Source organism: Eubalaena glacialis, chromosome 7 (genome assembly GCF_028564815.1).
Source record: "Eubalaena glacialis isolate mEubGla1 chromosome 7, mEubGla1.1.hap2.+ XY, whole genome shotgun sequence".
NCBI lineage: Eukaryota > Metazoa > Chordata > Mammalia > Artiodactyla > Balaenidae > Eubalaena > Eubalaena glacialis.
In genome coordinates, this window is record NC_083722.1 from 21,617,864 (window position 1) to 21,636,633 (window position 18,770).

General features: G+C 43.3%; 1 protein-coding gene and 3 non-coding genes across 4 annotated transcripts; all 4 read left to right on the forward strand.

The window, feature by feature from the left end:
- On the forward strand, positions 1 to 74 carry TRNAI-AAU (transfer RNA isoleucine (anticodon AAU)). The gene has a single exon. It is a non-coding gene; the product is annotated as a tRNA-Ile (tRNA).
- A 6,206-nt stretch (positions 75 to 6,280) lies between these two features.
- TRNAK-UUU (transfer RNA lysine (anticodon UUU)) lies at positions 6,281 to 6,353 on the forward strand. The gene has a single exon. It is a non-coding gene; the product is annotated as a tRNA-Lys (tRNA).
- Positions 6,354 to 11,755: 5,402 nt separating this feature from the next.
- On the forward strand, positions 11,756 to 11,827 carry TRNAM-CAU (transfer RNA methionine (anticodon CAU)). Its single transcript has one exon. It is a non-coding gene; the product is annotated as a tRNA-Met (tRNA).
- Positions 11,828 to 13,709: 1,882 nt separating this feature from the next.
- On the forward strand, positions 13,710 to 16,772 carry LOC133095003 (POM121-like protein 2). The gene is given in 5 exon segments (XM_061195805.1): positions 13,710 to 15,069; positions 15,072 to 15,157; positions 15,160 to 15,350; positions 15,352 to 16,209; positions 16,211 to 16,772. Coding segments are annotated over 5 exon segments (3,057 nt in total).
- The last annotated feature ends 1,998 nt before the right edge of the window (positions 16,773 to 18,770 follow it).

An 18,770-nucleotide genomic window follows, 5' to 3' on the forward strand; every position in this document is an offset into this window, starting at 1 on the left:
GGCCGGTTAGCTCAGTCGGTTGGAGCGTGGTGCTAATAACGCCAAGGTCGCGGGTTCGATCCCCGTACGGGCCAAGCTGTGTGACAAGACCGCTTTCTTACATTTATACATAAACGAGAGTTCTGCCGGTTTCAGGTCAACTGCGATGTCACAATTAATGTCTGGAAGACAAACCTCTCGCTGAGAACTTTAAAAAATTTGATGTCCCCCAAGGTTTAAGTCCTGTTTTGACTCCCATCTGCAGGGCGAAAGGTTAGCAGTGAGTGACCCAGCAAGGGAAATAGAGCCGCTTTGGGCATATTATTTTTCCGCTGGGTAACTGATTCTTGCAAAGAAACTGACCCTATTGGATTATTTTCGCCCAAGAAAACCCTGGGAAACCATCCACACTTTCTACCCTTCCACACTTGGGTCTTAACTAGTTCAGCGAAAGATGAAACAAGATTTTTTATATGACGTGTGAAAAAAATGTATTAATATCAAACTAAGAAAGAAACAGCTTTGCCAACTGTCTCTTTATAACAGGGAAAGAGCTCCCAATGACCAAACCTGGAACAGTTTAAACAACAAACAGTGTGGTTTTTGATTATAGAAGTTACCTTTTTGTAAGAGACAGTTATATTTATACTTTGGGATAGGAGAGGGTTTCTAAAGGAATAAGACACAACAGCGCTAAACATAAGGGGAAATTTGATAAATTTAAGTGAAATGAAAAACTCTGTTCATCCAAAAAAAAAACACAAAAAAACTATAAAATAATGAAATACAGAATGGGAGATGATATTTCCAATATAAATAACGAACAGGACTAGCATGAAAATATGGTATAAAGAACTTTTATGAGTCCATGACTCTATGAACTCTGTGACTTCTTGAGAGAGTGAGCCAGACAGAAGACATTTGTCTTTTATTTAGCTTGAGATGTCAAACACAGCATCACCTCGACTTCATTCTTTCTTAGAAGCGAATCACTAAGCCCAGCCCATAGTCAAGGAGAAGGCAATCAGACTCCACCTTTTGATAAGAGGAGTGCCAAAGAATTTGTGGAAATATATTTTTTTAAAACTACAGCAACCAACTTTATTAGAAATTAGGAAAATACAAGTTATCCTATAATTAAATACTACTGATCTTCCACCAGAATTACTAAAATTAATATGACAAGAAGTACTATTTGGCAAGGATGTGACATAATAAGAACTTTCATCACCACTATTGTTTAAAATGATACAACTATTTTAGAAAACAGTTGGACTCTATCTACTAAGTTGAAGATATACATACCCTATTATCCTAGAAATATACCCAAAGGAAATATGTGCACAAGGAGATTTGTATAAGAATGTTCATAGTAGTATTGTTTGTATAGCCAAGAACTGGAAACAACCTGAATGAACCTTTACAGTAAATTGGATAAATAATGTTGAATACTATTCAACAATTGACAATGAACAGATCAGAGCTACACACAAAAATATGGATGAATCTTACAAGCATAATTTTGTGAAAAGAAGACAAAAAGGAAACATTTAGTATGATTATACTTATATAAATTTAAAAACCACAAAATTATGATATATTGTTTAGGGATGTATGTGTAGATGGTAAAATGTATTAAGAATGTAAAAAATGATTACCATAAAAGTCAGGATTGTGGTTTTCTGGGGGGATAAGAAGAGTGCGGAAGGCAGGGTGAGTGGAAGGGACATACTGAGGGCTTCTGGAGTGCAGCAATGCTCTTTTTTTTTTCTTTTTTTTTGCTCCTGAGTAATGGTTAAATGGGTGTTCAATTTATAATTGATTGTTAAGATGTAGAAATAAGGTTTTATTTACTTCTCTGTATGTTTTATTTTGCAACAAAATGTAAAACTTAGCAAAGACAAACAAGGAAGCTTTCTATGTTATCAATGTGTAAAGATTTCCAAAATATATTGTGAGGTATCAAAAGCAACACCCAGAACATATGAATCTATATATTTACATGCAAGTGGACAAAGAAACCTCAGAAGTTTAAGTAACAAATTAATAATAGTAGAAACCTATGGACGGTGGAGAAAAGAGAAGCAACCAGGTAGGTGAGTAACAGGGATGGGGAGGAAACTTTTAACTGTATAACTATTTATACATTTTTGAACTCTACATTACTTTTTCAAAATACAAAACAACCAAATAAATACAATTTCTTAAAAGCACTATTCAGAAGTCTTATAGGAAAATGTGTCCTCTTTAGAACAGATTCCCACTCACTCGGAGCCTCATGTATTATCTTCATCCAGCCTTAGCTCCAGTAGCTCAGGAGTCAGGGTTTATTCCTGGACAGTTGAAAGTCTGGAAAGTGGAACAACTAGTGATTACACAGATGAACATCTGCAGCTCTCCAGATGGGATTAGAAGTCTTAGGTGCTTAGTCCTAACTGCAGGGTCAAGCTTTAAGTCCTTGCACAAGCACTGACTAGCAATGGTGGGTCACATAATTAAACAGAAGACCCACGGTTAGCAACTCAGTCAGGTTTGTACACACACCCACAACAGGGAGCTACATAAATGGAATTCAGAACCTTTACCTACGAACAGACCATTCCTGTCCCCTTTCAGGGTTAAACTCTTGAAATTTGCTTGTACATCCACCTGTGGAAAAACTCATTTATTGTACCCTGGTAGACCATTCATTCAACATGTATGCAACAAATTGTTAATGAGTAGCTGCTATTTAACATGTACTCCTCGAGATACTGGGACTAAACATGCGAACAAAATGGGCAAAACTCTATCCTCATGGAGTTTGCATTGTAATGGGAAATGCAGACCAATGAATAAGTAAAATGTATAGTGCAGTAGATGGTGATAAGTATGAATGAAAAAATATAGCAAAAAGATAATAGGGGTGGCTTTTTTTTTCTTTTTAATGTCTTGTAATTTTAAATATGTTGAACGGGTAAGCCTGCACTGAGAAAGTGATATCTGAGCAGACCTGAAGGATATGAGGAAATGAGTTAGGCACGTATTTGGGAAAGGGTGTTTCCAGGCAGAGGAAGCAGCCTGTGCAAAGGATTGAGGCAGGAGTATGTCTGACTTGTCTGAGGAAGAGCAAGGAACTAGAGAGGAGGGTGGAGGGGAGGAGGGGAGGGCTCTTGCAGGCCACTAGAAACACTGGTTTCTTTACTGAACAGGAGGGAAACTCTTGGAGAGTTTCAAACCCTTGGGGAATTTTGCACTACTTCTGTGTGTAGAATAGACAGGAAAGGGGCAAGGTTACTAGAAACCAGGGGACCAGTGACGGGTTTATTGCAAAAATTGAGGTGATGGACCCGAGAAACACCTGAGGATCTACATACTGGAAATGTTCCCAATGGCCAGCTATGGTCACAACGACTATTGGTCACAGGGCAGGCTAAGACTCTGTTCTTTCTTAAGTGAAATGAGGACTGTTTGGACTTCACCTCAAATTGTATCTTGTTGCCAGGTAGAACTGGCCTGGAGGAAAAGACAGAAGCAAAATTCCAGAATAAAGAACTCCCTCTTTATTCACAACAGGAGCAACTTCACATAAAACCTGAGGTGCTCAATCAGTAAAATGCCTTTAAAATGGTTTTGTAGAAAGGAAACAAAAATTAATGTAAAATTGTGTCAAAGGAAAGAAAAGGAGAGGGGAGGAGGTTGGGATTAACATACACACGCTACTATATATAAAATAAATAATCAACAAGGACCTACTGTATAGCACAGGGATCTCTACTCAATACGCTGTAATAACCTATGTGGGAAAAGAATCTGAAAGAAGAATAGATATATGTATATGTATAACTGAACCACTTTGCTGTATACCTGAAACTAACACATTGTAAATCAACCATACTCTAATATAAAATAAATTTTTTTTTAAATTAGGCGAGAGATTGATAGGCCTTCTAGTATGACAGCAAAGGTAATGGTAAAAACTGGTTGAATTATGGATATATTTTGAAGGTGGAGCTGATAGATGAGATGTAAGATCTGAGCAAAAGCAAAGACTCACAGATAACTGCACAGATGGAGTAGTTGTTTACTGAGATGGAGGAAGATTGGGGAGGGGAAAGTTTGGGGGGAAGATTAGGAATTCAGTCTTTGGCAATGTTAAGTATAACATACTTGTCGAGAAGGCAGCTGCATATGTGAATTTGGAGTTTGAAGGAGCAGTCCAAGATGGAAAGACATTTGCATATACGTGGTATTTAAGGACTGAGCCCTGAGCATGCAAATGTAAGATTCATACAAGAGATAGTTATAATACAACATGTAATAAGGACTATTAATAAGATTGAAATAACTTCAGGAATCCTGGGTGTATTCTAGGAGTTTCTAAACCAGTCTTGAGGAGTCAGCAAAAGCTTCGGGGAAGAGGTAGTGGGTAATGTCTGAACTGAGATCCAAAGGACAAGTAGGAACTGGCAAATGGGAAAGGGAGAAGGAATTCCAGGGGAAATGCAACCTCGACGTCCAAAAGCAAGAGAGGACACGAAACAGTCGGGAATTCCCCTGCCCCTTTCCACTCCAACTTCTCTGTCACATTCACCCTCCTGCCGGAGGAGGGACTATAGACGTTTGGAGGGAAGTTAAATTGGAGAGATTTAACATTTGGATTTGGTGGGCAATATTTTTGTGGCTTCTAGTTACTTCTGTGTGGAGTGAAGTTCTTATTCGGCATCTAGCAGTGCGATTTCTGGAAGGTAGCACGCAGAGGCAGCCGCGAACAACAGGAGGCTTGATGTGCAGAGGCTTCCAAAAGCCCTATTCCGAGACCAACTCCGAAAACAAAAATCTTGTTTTCAGACACAGGAACTCCTGTCCCCTGTCAAAACGGATCCAAACGTTATCCAATCGGAAATGGAATTCTGAAAATCTGGCTCCCTTTCAGGCAAAGAAAAACCTCTTGAGATTTTTGACAGGTTCTTCTCAAGCGAGGGTTTCCTCAAGGCTTTGCCCCGCCGCCTCCTCCTCGGTTCCCCCTGCAGATCCTCCTGTAAGCCCAGACAAGCTTCTGAAGAAGCGGGTTCAGAGACTGAATATTTGGTGGATTGGAAACGAGCAGGCTTGGGGGCGCTGCTGGAACCCTGTGGTTCTCAAGGGGACCGAAAAGAGGCCGAGTAAAGGGAGCAGTGAGCTGAGCTAGGGGGGAGGAAGAAAAAGACGGGGGGAAAACGAAAAGAAAAGAAACCATTCTTGTGTTTGAAGACCCAGTTGTGGTAACGGAGTTGAATATCGACGAGGGAACATCCGTTTATAAGCACAGTGGACCAGCTGAAGTGTGTTGGACAGGAAACCCAGAGATCGATGCATCGGAACCAACCTTGGCTGCAAGTTTTATAGCAACTCCATCGTTAAGCTGTATTCAAACAGTTGAACTAAATCTACTTCTAGATCTTACATATTTCACCTTTCCTAAGGTATTTACCTTTCAAAAGTCGCCTCTCAGAGGATCAGTCTGCCATAGAAGTGTGGCACGTAAGTCCCACGTTCTCACCTTTCATGGAAAAATCTCGCCCTTCTGCTTGATAAATTAAGACATTTCTGATAAATTAAGACTCATTTGGCTGTGGCACAGTGCCCCGGGGTGTAAATATGCTCTCCTCTCGGATTCCCATCACGGGAACAATGGGAAGAACTGAATCCTTCAGTAGACGTAGTCTTGTACACGATTTCATGGAGGAGGGAGGAGGACAAATTCCACATTTACTTCCATTATGTCCTCCATTAAAGGGTCTTTAAATTATTATCTGTTTATTATGCTTTGATTAATTATGTGCAAGTAGATGCAGATATAGCACAATCCACAAGAAGTATTTTTAATACAGATTTGGGTTCAAAAGAAAAACATCAGATTTCAATGTTTATACCTGTATTTGGTACAGAGAAGCATGGTAGGAAAATCAAGAAGATACTAAATATAAAAAGATGTTGTATTCGAATAAAATTCTGTGAGAGACACGGGATGGCAATAACGAATTCAAGGAAATAAAAGATCAAAGGAAAATCTTTCACAGAAATTTAACAAGGGCTTTCTCTTCTCTCTCTTTCTCAAGAGATGTTGGTAAGTATTAAATTACTATAGTTTTAAGATTCCTTTGATATAAGCTACTCTATCCTTCAGAAAAATTGAACCTTATGAGGAAAAATGTTACATGTCCACTGAAAAAAAATGTGAGGGGGAATGTCGAATTTATCAAAATTCTGTTGGGGGTTAAGAATGCCCCCAAAGCAATTGAACTGTACAAAGGAGGCCGAATAAACATGTGCCTTCAGAGCCTGGGTAGCTCAGTCGGTAGAGCATCAGACTTTTAATCTGAGGGGCCAGGGTTCAAGTCCCTGTCCAGGCGCTATGGACCTGTGTTTCCATGGGCCAATGGTACTTAAGATTTTCTCCCAAAAAAATGTGGGTTAAACTTTGATGACTTTCACCTACCTACAGTGAGAAAACGCCAAGAAGTCAGTTACCTTCAGCCTTAGCTAGTGGTTGAGATTTGATATTCTGTTCCAAACAAAAGATGATTTTAGCAGTTTTTAATAATAGACACTTCCTGAGGAACACAGTACAAAGCCCTTACAGCCCATGAAATATAAGAAAGCTATCCCTCGAGACTAGGGTGTTTTAGAAAAGGAACTGGAAGCTATATTTGTTGGGTAAAGTATTCTCTGGGTCAGGACCTTTAGATTTTCAGTTATTCACTCTCACAACTGAGCTACTTGGCAGATGGGAAAGCCCTCCACTAAACCGTGGTAATGTCACATTCTAATGATAAACCCAAATGGTAGGGAGTTATTTCACAAATACTGCAGTATGAACTTTAGGTGAAATGCTCACCCTACCCAGAAATATTGGCATACTTTACCATACGTTTCTGCAATTTTGTCCTGTTGTGTGTTGATGGTGCAATTTCTTGCTCAGTGGCTTGTATTTCTCTTTAGAAATACACGTTTCCCCCCTCCCTCTCTGTGGAAGGATTGTACTTCCCATGCCATTTGAAGATTATGTGATGGTCTACATAGAAAATCCTAAGGAACCTAAAAACAAACAAACAAACAAAAATCCTCCTAGAACTAATAAGTATGTTCAGCAAAGTCACAGAATACGCGATCAAAATAGAAAACTCAATTGTATTTTTATATACTAACAATAAACATGTGGACCCCAGAACTAAAAGACAGTACTTTTTTTTAAAAAAAGGAAAGGAACACTTAGATGAAAATCTATCCAGACATGTGAACATGTACATGCTGGAAACAACAAAACTATAAAATTCTGATGAAATAAATCAAAGACCTAAATAAATGGAGAGAGATTCTGGAATTATAAAACTCAACATAGCTAAGATGTCAACTCTCCTGAAAATGATATAGAGGTTTAACATAATTTAACATAATTCCTATCAAGATCCACATAAGACTTTTTTGTAGCTATAGACATGACTATTCTAAAATTTATATGGGAAGAGAAATGAGTTAGAATAACTAGAATGATTCTGAAAAAAAGGAATAAAGTGGAAGAAAACATTCTTATTATTTCAAGACTTACTATACAGCCACAGTAATAAAGAGTGTACATTTTTGGCAGAGGGATAGATATATGTCGATGAAAGAGTATAGAGAATCCAGAAAGCACCACATGCAAGTACATCTAAATTATGTTTTACAGAAGTGCAGAAGCAATTCAGTAGAGGAAGAAAAGTCTTTTCACAAGATTGGGGTGGAGCAATCCATAGACAAAAGAAGCCAGCCTCAGCCTAAACCTCACACTTTATTTAAAAAGTAACTGAAAAAAAAAAAGTAACTGAAAATGGTTCATAGATTTAAAATAAAATATAAAACTTTTAGAAAAAATATGAGAAAATTTGGGGGACCTGGGGCTTGGTGGAGAGTTCCTAGACATAACACCAAACACACAATCCATAAAAGACAAATTTGACTAACTGGATTTCATCAAAATTAAAAACTTTTGCTCTGCAAAGGACTCTGTGAAGAAAATTAAAAAAACAGGCTACAGACTGGGAGAAAATATTTGCAAATCACATATCTGGCTAAGATATATCTAGAATATACAAAGACCTCTCAAAACTCCACATTAAAACAACACTCAATCTAATTAGAAAATGGGCAAAAAACATGAAAAGACATTTCACCAAAGAGGATACACAAATGGGAAATAAGCACATGAAAAGATGTTCAATATCACTAGTCATTTAGGAAATATATATTAAGACCATGGTGAGATATCATTACACACCTATTGTAAGAGATAAAATAACAAATGGTAACAACTGCCAAAGGTTGGTAAGAATACAGAGAAACTGAATCTGTTATACATTGCTCATAGGAATGTAGAATGGTGTAGCCACTCTGAAAAGTAGTTTGTCAGTTTCTTAAAGAACTAAACACACACTTACCATACAACTCAGCAATTCCACTCCTAGGCATTTATCCCAGAACAATGAAAACTTATATCCACACAAAACCCTGTGCATTATTATTTATAGGAGCTTTATTTGTAATAGCTCAAACCTGAAAACAACCAAAATGTTCCTTAATAGGTGAATAGGTTAAAAAACCTGTGGTCCATCTATACTATGGAATACTACTCAAAAGTAAAAAAAAAATGAACTATTGATACATGCAACCTTGATACATTATCTTTGCAACTTCATGTGAATTTATAACTATAATTATTTCATGTGAATTTATAATTATTTATGATTATTTCATTGAAATAATATATTTATTATATAATATACACACTTCCTCTTCCTCATGAACTTGGCCATGTGACTTGGTTTGACTAATGAAATGTCCGTGGAAATGTCCAGTCTGACATATCAGAGAAGTTAAGAACCATTATGTGGGGAATTAGGTAGAAGAGCCCTTGGTAATCAAATCACTTGGTTCATAGACAGGTGAGTTCTGTATGTTGCTGTGAGCTTTAAATGAACTGCTGTGACACAATCTCCCACTCAGAAGTAACCCTGCAAGATAGTGGTGAAAAGAAATCCTCCCAGTGGTTAGAGCTTTAGATGGTTCATTTGATGTTCCTCTTTACATGGAGAGAGAAGTGGCCTAAGGTAAAGCTGTATATGGAATCCTAGGTAAAAGGGAATGGTTGGCTGGAAGGTCAGGAATCTGAAAAGAGCAAGATTTGAAGATTAGAGACCAGAGGTGTGGAGAAATGCATGTGGATTGACTTGTGGGAATTGTCACAATGTTGAGGATCTTTTATCATATATTAATACCTACCAGATAAAATCTACTTCAGAACAGCCACTGAACAATTAGCTGGACAGATCAACTCATCCAGCAGATGTCATCACCCTCAGACATCAATAACAGGAATTTCTTATTTTAAAATATTGTTAAAAGATTGAAGGAAGGTTTTTTACCCTCTTTTTTTTTTTTTTTTTCTTCTTCTTGGTGTGGGGCTGAAGTGTGGTGAGTCATGTCTCCAAGTATCTCAAATGATCCCAAATACTTTAAGGTTGAAATTTCCAGTATACAAACATCTAACTAATTGTAGACAGCCATAAACCACAGCTAGCAAGAGTAAATGCTGAATGAATGGGGTAACACTGCAACCAGTGTACTGTGACAACACAGCAAAGGAAGATGAGAATTATTCGTCCTAGAAGAAATGTTAGGGGAACTTAATAGACAAATCGTTTGAAGTAGTCACGGAAAATGGAGGGCAGACCACATTTGTCCAAAACCTTTGGATCCATTGATCCCAACATTTGAACAAAAGCTTGAAGGAGGCCAGGGAGTAAATCTTATAGATATCTGAGGTAAGTATTCTCTACACAGAGGGAACAGCATCAGAACAATATGTTGGACATGGTAAAATAGAGGAATAAAAGCAAAATATTCTCTAAGAGGTGAGGACAAATACCTACTTAGTCACACAGACAAGAATCCTTCAGCAGATGAGGAGTAAAAGAATCCACATCACAACTGTAGAATAGAGGTGGAAAAAAAAAAAAAACCCGAATCAGAGAGGACTGTTTAGAATAAATGTGATTTCCCTTCACTAACTGCAGGAATAATCACAGATAGGGGCATGTGGAGTGTAGTCTCTGGGAGAGTTAACACTGTATCCTGCTTGATACCAAAAAAAAAAAAAACTGGTGGCATTAGAACCATTTCCTTAATTCTTTGACCACTGTCTTTCACATCTTCCTTATCTGACTCTAAAAGGAAGAGACATTTCGAATACCATTATATAAGTGACAGTGTTTTTGAAATCACTCAGAAGTGAATGGGTGTAAAACCAATGGAAAAAAAGGTCATGAATGGTATTTTAATAAATGAAATAGAAGATATAGGAATAGAAATAGGAAATATCAGAATAAACCCATGCAGTAAAATACTGTTTGGTAGAGTTTGGCCTCTCTGTCTCTCCAAATATCTATCATCTATCTATAGCTGTATCGGTATTGGTATAGATGATTGATAGATAGAGATAGATTCAGATAGTTATCTTTCTCATTTATATATATAAATCTCTCTCTCATATGTATAAATGTGTGTATATATATATATGTATATATATATATATATATACACATACATTTGTTTGCATATTGTATTGAGTTGTGACTTAAAATGTATTTCGACACTGAGTTGCAGTCAGAAAAGTTTTGAAAAAAGACTTTCTTGAGAGGGTACAATTTGAAGATGGCAGCATCTCCCTGAGATGACCAAGATCTCGGGGTGGGGGGTCGGGGTAAGAGCCCCAAAGGAATAATGGAGTTTCGCTTTCCTTGTCTGGGGTAGCTGCATAGCTGGGCTCAGGTAGGGCAGTGCGCGTGGCTGGGACCCGAGGAGGGTCTCTGCTGGTGCGAGCTGCTAAGCTCGCCACTCCACCATCGCTCCTTAAGTTTTATTGTGGACGGGGACATGGAGTACAAGGAGAAAAAACAAACAAAAACAAAAACACACTAGCATACAAGCCTCGGCCTAGCCATGTGACTGAAGGAACACTCTACGCTCACTCTCCAAAAGCTTCCAGTACTAAAGAGAAAAGATTTACAACCTTCCAGACCGGCCCCTTCTAGCGTCATCGCAGAGGCAGCTGCAAATGAGAGCTGTGTCCAGGAACTTCCCAAAGGCTCTGCTCTCTAATATAAGCCTCGGGAAAAGGAAGGTCCTATCTTTTTAAAAACTTTATTTCTTTGTTTAGTCCAAACGGCCCCAAACGAGATACAATCGAAATTGTGACCCCCGTGTAATAATTTGAGAAACAAATTGGGTTAACTCTATTTCAGGCGCACCGTCCTGAAAATCTTGTGCCCTTGCGAGCAAACAAAATGCCTCTCTTTTATTCAAAGTGTTATCTAAGATTTTTCGACAGGTAACAGAGGAGGTGGTTAACACGTTTCCTTTCCGGTGGCAGCCGAGCTGACTCCACGACTTCCGATCTTCTCCCCGAGAAGGTCCACCCAGAGTTTTGCTCCGCGGGCTCTTCCTCCGCTCCGAGAGGCTAGCGGCTCCAGGGAGTGGGGAGGGGTGCTGGGGACGGGGTTCAATGACGAGCTTGGGCACTCTTGGGCAGGTTGGAAAATTGCAGACCCGAAGATGATGACCCGAGGTCATCTGGTTGCGGAAGAACTGATCTCCTACGTGCCTCGAGAGAGAGGGGCGACGAAAACCATCAGAAAGAAAGGAAATCGAAAAAAATGTTCAGTGCAGAAACGGTGACATAATCATCGAAGGGAACAACAGTGGCAGCCGTCCAAGACTAAGCAGAGTGGCGCAGCGGAAGCGTGCTGGGCCCATAACCCAGAGGTCGATGGATCGAAACCATCCTCTGCTATTAGAGCTTTTCCATCCCTTGCTCAACTTTACTCCAACTAGGCTACAAGCACGCTCAAAAACCGAATCAATTTCTACCTCTTCCATGTTCAACCAGTTGACATCCACGAGTTTGAGAATCCGCTAGTTTGGCTTCTTGCTTCCCACCTTACTTTGAAATCCCACCATTCTCTCACTAGGCAATTCCAAAACCCTTCTACCTATCTGAAGTGACACACTGCCCCGAATTGTAAAATTCCTTCCATCCCTGGTGTCCAGTAGAGGAGCAATGGAAATATTCCTTCAGTGGAGGTGGTCTTATATCAATATATTGTATGCGACCTCTTGGAGAAAGAGGTGATAAATTCCATATTTACTTCTGTTACAACTTCCAGTAAAGGGCCTTTCAAATTTATTATCTACTTACGATGTTTTGATTGATTGCATTCTATTAGTAAATGCAAATATAAATGAAACCAAAAGAATTAATTATAACAGATTTGTGGTTCCGTCAAGTATCAAAATTTCAGATTTCAGTGTTTATACCTATATTTGGTGCAGACTAGTATAGTAGGACGATCGAATAAAGACTTTAAGCGTAAACATACATTATATTGGCGTAAAATTCTGTGGAAATACAAATTCATGGAGAAAAAGATCGATGAAGTGGGAGATGTCTGGACCCATTTTTGAACAGTGTGGGTTTTGAATGGAAGTCGTTCTCCGAGTTCCTTAACTTAACAGCCTTAAAATGACCTTTCTTGAAAGAATCGTATTCAATCCGTGCCATTTTTATCGTTATTGGAAGGAATGGTATTAGAAATCTTAAAACGTTATTCGTTTTTTAATTTCTCAGAATGTTAGTGCCCTAGTTCACTCTGGCTTAGCCTGAATATTCAGCCGCAAATTAAATCTCCCTCTTCTTTGCTCCCCTCCTGGAGTTCCGACCCCACTGGACTAGGTGAGGATCGCGATTGGAGAGGGTGGCCGGGGCGGGGGTGGGGGTGGGGGGTTGCTGAGCGAGGGACAAAGCCGGGTGCCTGCGGAGGCGCTCAGGTTCTCGGTCGGTAGACAAGAAATCCCTTTGGCCCCCTCCGGAGCCTCGAGACCCCGCCAGGGTGCCATCGTACCTGCATACTCAAAGTGCGAACAATCGGAGGGCGACACACATTCAGCCTCGGGGAGGCGACCCTGGATGGTGGCTGCGTCCGGAGCTTGTCATCCCGGAGGCAAATGACTGACACCTACTGGCTGCAGAAAGGGAAGGGCAAAGGAAAGGAAGAAGGGCGGGAATGCCCAAGCAGCAAACCCGGCCTCCGTTATTCCCCGCTGCTGGCGCCACGAACGCCGTCTGGGCTGCCCAGGTCCACGCGCCCGGGTCTCCGGTCCCGCGCTCCCGCCAGCGCCCCGCCCCGCCCCCCGCCCCCAACCTCCACCGACTCACGCTGAGGGGCTCGGACTGCCCTCCCTACTCCGACTCCGGGGGACGGGAGGGCGGACGGAGCGGTGCCGGGGCCGGGAGCCGGAGTCTGGAGACCCGGCGCCTGCTCGACTCTAGCTCTGGGACTCCGGCCGCGCGCTTCCTCTCCAATCCCTCTCCTCGTGCCGCGCGCTGCAACCCGGGGAGGAGAGAAGAGAGGCCAGAGCGGCCAGCTTAGGCCTCAAACTAGCAGAGCAGGCTACGGGGGCTGCCGAGGTCCCGCGTGTCCTCTGTTTCCACCGGCCGCTCACTTTCGGATGCAGGACCTGGAGGGTGAGGAGCGCCCCGAGACCCTTTCACTTTGCTCGCGCAGAGATCCCAACCGTCACCGGAACACTTCGACTGCGGCTGAGTCAGCAGGCGTCAGAAACCTCGGGAGCCCAAACCCGAAGTCAAAGTCGCCGACTCCGCCTCACTGCTCCACATGGGCACTTACGTGGGCAAGCTGGGACTCTCGCCATCATCCCCAGCAGAGGGGCGCACAGACTCGTCGGAGAGGCCCTTGAACCGCCGGCCAGATCAGCCCCTTCATGAGGTCCCCCGGGTTCAGCACGTCCATCGTGCCCACCCTGCCCCTCGGCACAGACCTGCGAGGAGGCTGCCGAACGGGGATCCTACCAGTCCCAACGCGTGGGTGGTCCACGAGGCTTGGAGGCGCTTTCCCATGAACAGGTCCCGGAGTTCCATCATGGGGCCTCTTCCCTCAGACGGGTGGGAAAGTTACTTCAAGCGGAGTATCTGGTCTCTTCGGCACCCCAGGGCAATATGGAGCCCGGTGACCATCAGGCTCGCTCCTCGTGAGCGGACAGCGCCCCCCTCCACTGCCCCAGCAGAGGTAACGAACTCTGCAGGGGTCTCACCTTCTGAGAAGCCCCCAGACCCATGTGCGAAGGAGACAGTGCTGAGGGCCCTCAGAGAGTGCAAGAAGGGGAAAGTGAGGTGGGAAGAACGACTGTCCCATGAGAGCTTGGACAGTAGGAGAAGGATTCCAGAGACCAGACCATCTGCGTTTAAGCCTCTGACGAAAAATGGAGTCCTCACTTCTTTTGTGCCCAGGCCTGGGCCTCTGCAGAGAAGCCTCGACTGCTGGGGCTCAGATCACAGTTTGAATAACAGGCCCAGCTGCTCCTCCATGGACTCCTTGGCCAGCACACACACAGGTGGCCCCCTTAGCTCCCAAAGAAATGCTATTACAAGCTCTTACAGCTCTTCTAGAGATTTCTCTGAGCCTTGGAAGAGAAGTATTCCCAGTACATCACTCCAGATACCAGAGTGGCCAAAAACAAGGAAAGAACATGGTCATCCGTCTCACTCTCCAGTCCCACCGGTATCAGATGAGCCCCCAGAAACATCCGGCAGCTCTGGGCAGCAAAATCAGATTCCCCTGCTTCTATCAAGCCCTGGGAGCCTGCTGTCCCTGACTCCACCTCCTCAGCTTGGTTATGCAGTCCCTGAAGACCTGGCCTTAGGGAAGAAAGCTGGACTCCAACGGAGCAACAAAGCCAGAGAGGATACGACTGAGGTCACCACAGACTCTGTCCCTGACACTTGGTCTGCTCTTCAGCCTTCCCTGTCCCAGGGCACTGACCCTCAGCTGGAAAGCTTACATAAAATGCAGAAGTCTCCAAGTCCACTGGCCTTCCCACAACCTACCGGAGAGGCAATCAGTGTGGCCCACTCGCCTCTGAAGACAGCGAGCCTGCTGGCCCCACTTGGGTGCTCACATTCAGAGCCCCTTTCAGGCACCTCTTCAGACTCAAAATCCACAACTACTTTCATCCTTCTGACCCTTGTTTTCCCACATCACCAGTCACTGACACCACATGGCCACCTTCAACCTCTCAGGCTGCCATACCCCGAGACTCACCTGCCATTATCCCTCAGCACCCACTATGCAAAGCACTTTGTTTGGATTGATGAGCAGCCCAACTCCCCATCTTCCTGCATCTGCACCTCCTGTTGCAACTTCTGCTGACCGCATGTCAAAACCCATTTTGGGGCTCCCAGCCAAGAGTGAGATAGGAGGCTCCTCATATTCCAGAATTTCCAGCACAGCTGCAGCATCTTACACCTCCGGGTATCTCAACTCCCACCTTCAAGCCTATCTTTGGCAGCATAGGACCACTTAAAACTATGCCCGTGAGAGCTCCTTTCTCTTTCAAGCAGACCTCTCCTCCACCTACTCCTGCTTCTACCCGTCTCTTCCATGGCCTGGTCAAGGCTACCTCTGTAGTCGTGTCCACCACCCCAGCCAGCACAGCCGAAGGCTCTTTTAAGCCACCTTTGGACTTTGGTGTCGTGAATGTTACCAGTACCATGGGCAACACTTGCTCCATCCCTTCCACTTGCCACACTTTCCCTCTCGGAGCTGCCTGTGCCTTCAGGGCCAGCTTCTCCCCAGCTGCAGGCTTCACTTCCCCACTATGCCAGCGTCCAACCGTTCCTACTGTGCACACAGTCACCATCTTTAGCCAGGTTCTTCCCAGTGCTGTCCAGATATCCCCTACCAGGAGCACCGCCAATTTTAGCGCTGTGGGTAGCCCTCTGGCAACTTCAGCCCTAGTAACTACCAACCAGCCTGCATTGTCATCCAGGATCTCCAGTTCGACCGCAGCATTCACGGTTCCCTTGGAGTCAAGCTCAAGGCCACCTTTCCCACTATCCCTGGGAGCCACTCCCCAACCTGCGTTTGGGGCTGCATATGTGCAGAAGCAAGAAGCCCCCCAACCAGCCCTTGGCCCAAGCTTCAGTAGCTCTTTCATTTTTGGAAGCTCACCAGTGACCTCCTCAATCCCAACACCGACTCCAGCCCAGCCATCCTTCAGCGGTACCACGCAGTCAGCCTTTGGGGGTTTGGCACCCTCAGTCTCCACCTTTCACATCCCCGCCAGCTTCCGGCCGGCCTTTGACAGCACTCCAGTAGGTTCCCTTTGGTCAAGCTAATACGAATGGTTTGGGAGTTGTCACCCCAACCCACCGGAGTGGGGCTTGTGGCTCAGTGTTTGGCAGCACAGCCCCACGACCTTTTGACTTTGGGGGATTGGTGACCCCTATAGACTGTGAGGAGACTGGGATGGGCGTCACTGCCCCAGACATGAGCTCCAACTCTGGAGCATTCAGCACTGGAGCAGAGCCAAGTGAGACCACTAGCACCATCACACCCTTGGGAAAAGGCTGCGGCCCAAACAACCAGGGCCGGACCAGCCAGGGCACACATTTTGCCTTGGGGAAGGCCAGCATTTCTGCAAGAAAAACTATGTTTGGGGACCCCTCCATGGCTCCCTTTGCTCAGAGCACCCCTGTCACTGGATCAGTTAAGGCAGGCAGCAGCCTTGGCTTTGGGATGCCCTCTCCACCGCCCCAGGGCTCTGCTGGGAGAAGATCTTTCAGACTGTCAGCTCCTTCATTTTCCATTGGTGCAAAATCAAAATCCCCAAAGAATAGGGAGCAAGGGCATTCCCGAAGGCCTCATGCCCACAAGAAATAACTTGTGTTCCTTGCCATTCGTACTCTGATTTGGACCTCAGCATAGTGAAGTGCCTCAGTCACTTCTAATTCTCTACAGCAAAAATACCCCAGAGCTAAGGTGAGAGCTTTATACATTCACCTTGTGGTCCTAACCTACATTCTAGAGGAAAATGAAGGACTAAAGTATCTAGTGGTGATAGCAGAATGAAACTGAGTGGAACCAAAGCTTTGGAATTGAACGGAGCCTTGCCTCTCCCTCCCTACCCACTCCTTTCTGTGTCAAGCGTGAGCTCAGTCAGGACACTGCCTCCTGCTTTTTTCTCTGGGAACAGACGCGCCAGGGAGGCAAAAAGTACAACCCATATTCTCTTGCATCTTTGGGAGGAGGAGTAGATTCTCTCTAAATCTTAGCCTGCTTTTATTTGGCTCAAAGAAGTGGTTCCTTTATCTGGTCCCCCAGGAAGGCCGATTCCTCATTTCTTGCTATTTTGCTCCTCAGTTGGTTCTTGGGGCAGATTTTTTTTAAATTTAATTTATTTATTTTGGAGAAGCTTTTAATGCAATTTGACCTTGAAGCCAACTTTTCCTTGAGGATAAATGGTCTACCCATGAGAGCATCCGTGGGAGGGCCAGGGGAGGAAAAAACAGAGTGGTGCAACCTTGCTTCTTTTCTTTACACCATAGGTCATAATTCCTCCATAATTACGAGTGAGAAATGCTCAATTAGGGAACCAAAGCGTCTACTTTTCTTTTAATTTGTACCTTATAAAATCACCCTCTACCTCACATCTCTCCCAGATAGGGTGGGTAGGGCAGGAAAACTCTTGGGCCTGAGAACAAAGGGAGAAAGGGAGGAAGAGCAGATACCTAAGTTGACCTCTGTACCGTAAGCAATGGGAGGTCTATGAGTAGCTACGACACATTCCTTAGCACGTATCATCCTGATGGAAAAAAAGAAAAGGCAAGAATGACTTCCTGAATACATCTGTCTCCTGTTTTATGGATACCTTGGAAGAGAGCTAATTGGAAAAATAAGCAATCTTAAATTGGTTGATAAAATAAAAATAAATTGTTGAAATGAGTTTATGATACAGGAATTGCTATAAAACTCATATCTATTCAGAGGCAGAAAGATATTAAGAAACTTGCCCAAGCTCAACCAGTTAGTAAAGGTTAGATTTGGGATTTCAACCCTATTGGCTCCAAAGTCTGTGTTCGCTTCTCCCTCACTACAGCAAATCACCAAAGTCAGACCTCTAACCCAGGTATATACGACTCTAAATATCCATGCTGTTTCTACTTTGAAAGGCATTCCACAACCCAAGATTGCCATCTTACAGAGGGGGGCAAGAGGAAAAGTATTAGACAATTTCTACAGCTCTTTACACGATAATTTAACATTTATACAGTGATGTCTATATACCTTGTATCGTGCTTTGCACCAGACATTCAGAGGTGAAGGAAAACTTCTGCTTTGGAGATTACAATTTAGTGGGGAGACTGGTAAGTAAGCCAGTGATTCCATAACAAGCGACAGGTACTAAGGGAATGGAAGCAGGGCAGAAGGTCCTTTCTTATCTAAGTCTTGAAACTTGAATTCTGTTTTACGGTGTGTGTTCTCCAGTTCTAGCAACTGGAGAACAGGCCAAAGACAAAACACGTGCAAAGGAGGGTCTGGAAGACAGAACGCATCTATCTGGATAACTTTCAAGGAGTCAGACATGGTTTGGGAGAAGAAGGGGCAGATTATGGATATGCTTATAAACCATATCGTGCAGTGTGCACAGGGTTCCAAATGCAATGGAGAGTCATGGAAAGATTTTAAGTGGGAAAGAGACAAGCTTGGGTTTAGATTGCTCTAGCTGTCATGTGAGGGAGGAGTCAAATGGGGACAGGCTGGAGGCTTGGAAATGTTTGGGAGACTGCGGAGACACCAACAAAGATGAAAGATACAAACATTCAAACTAGGTAATTAATTACCTGGTTAACAGGGATTGTTAACCAGGTAGTTAAGAGT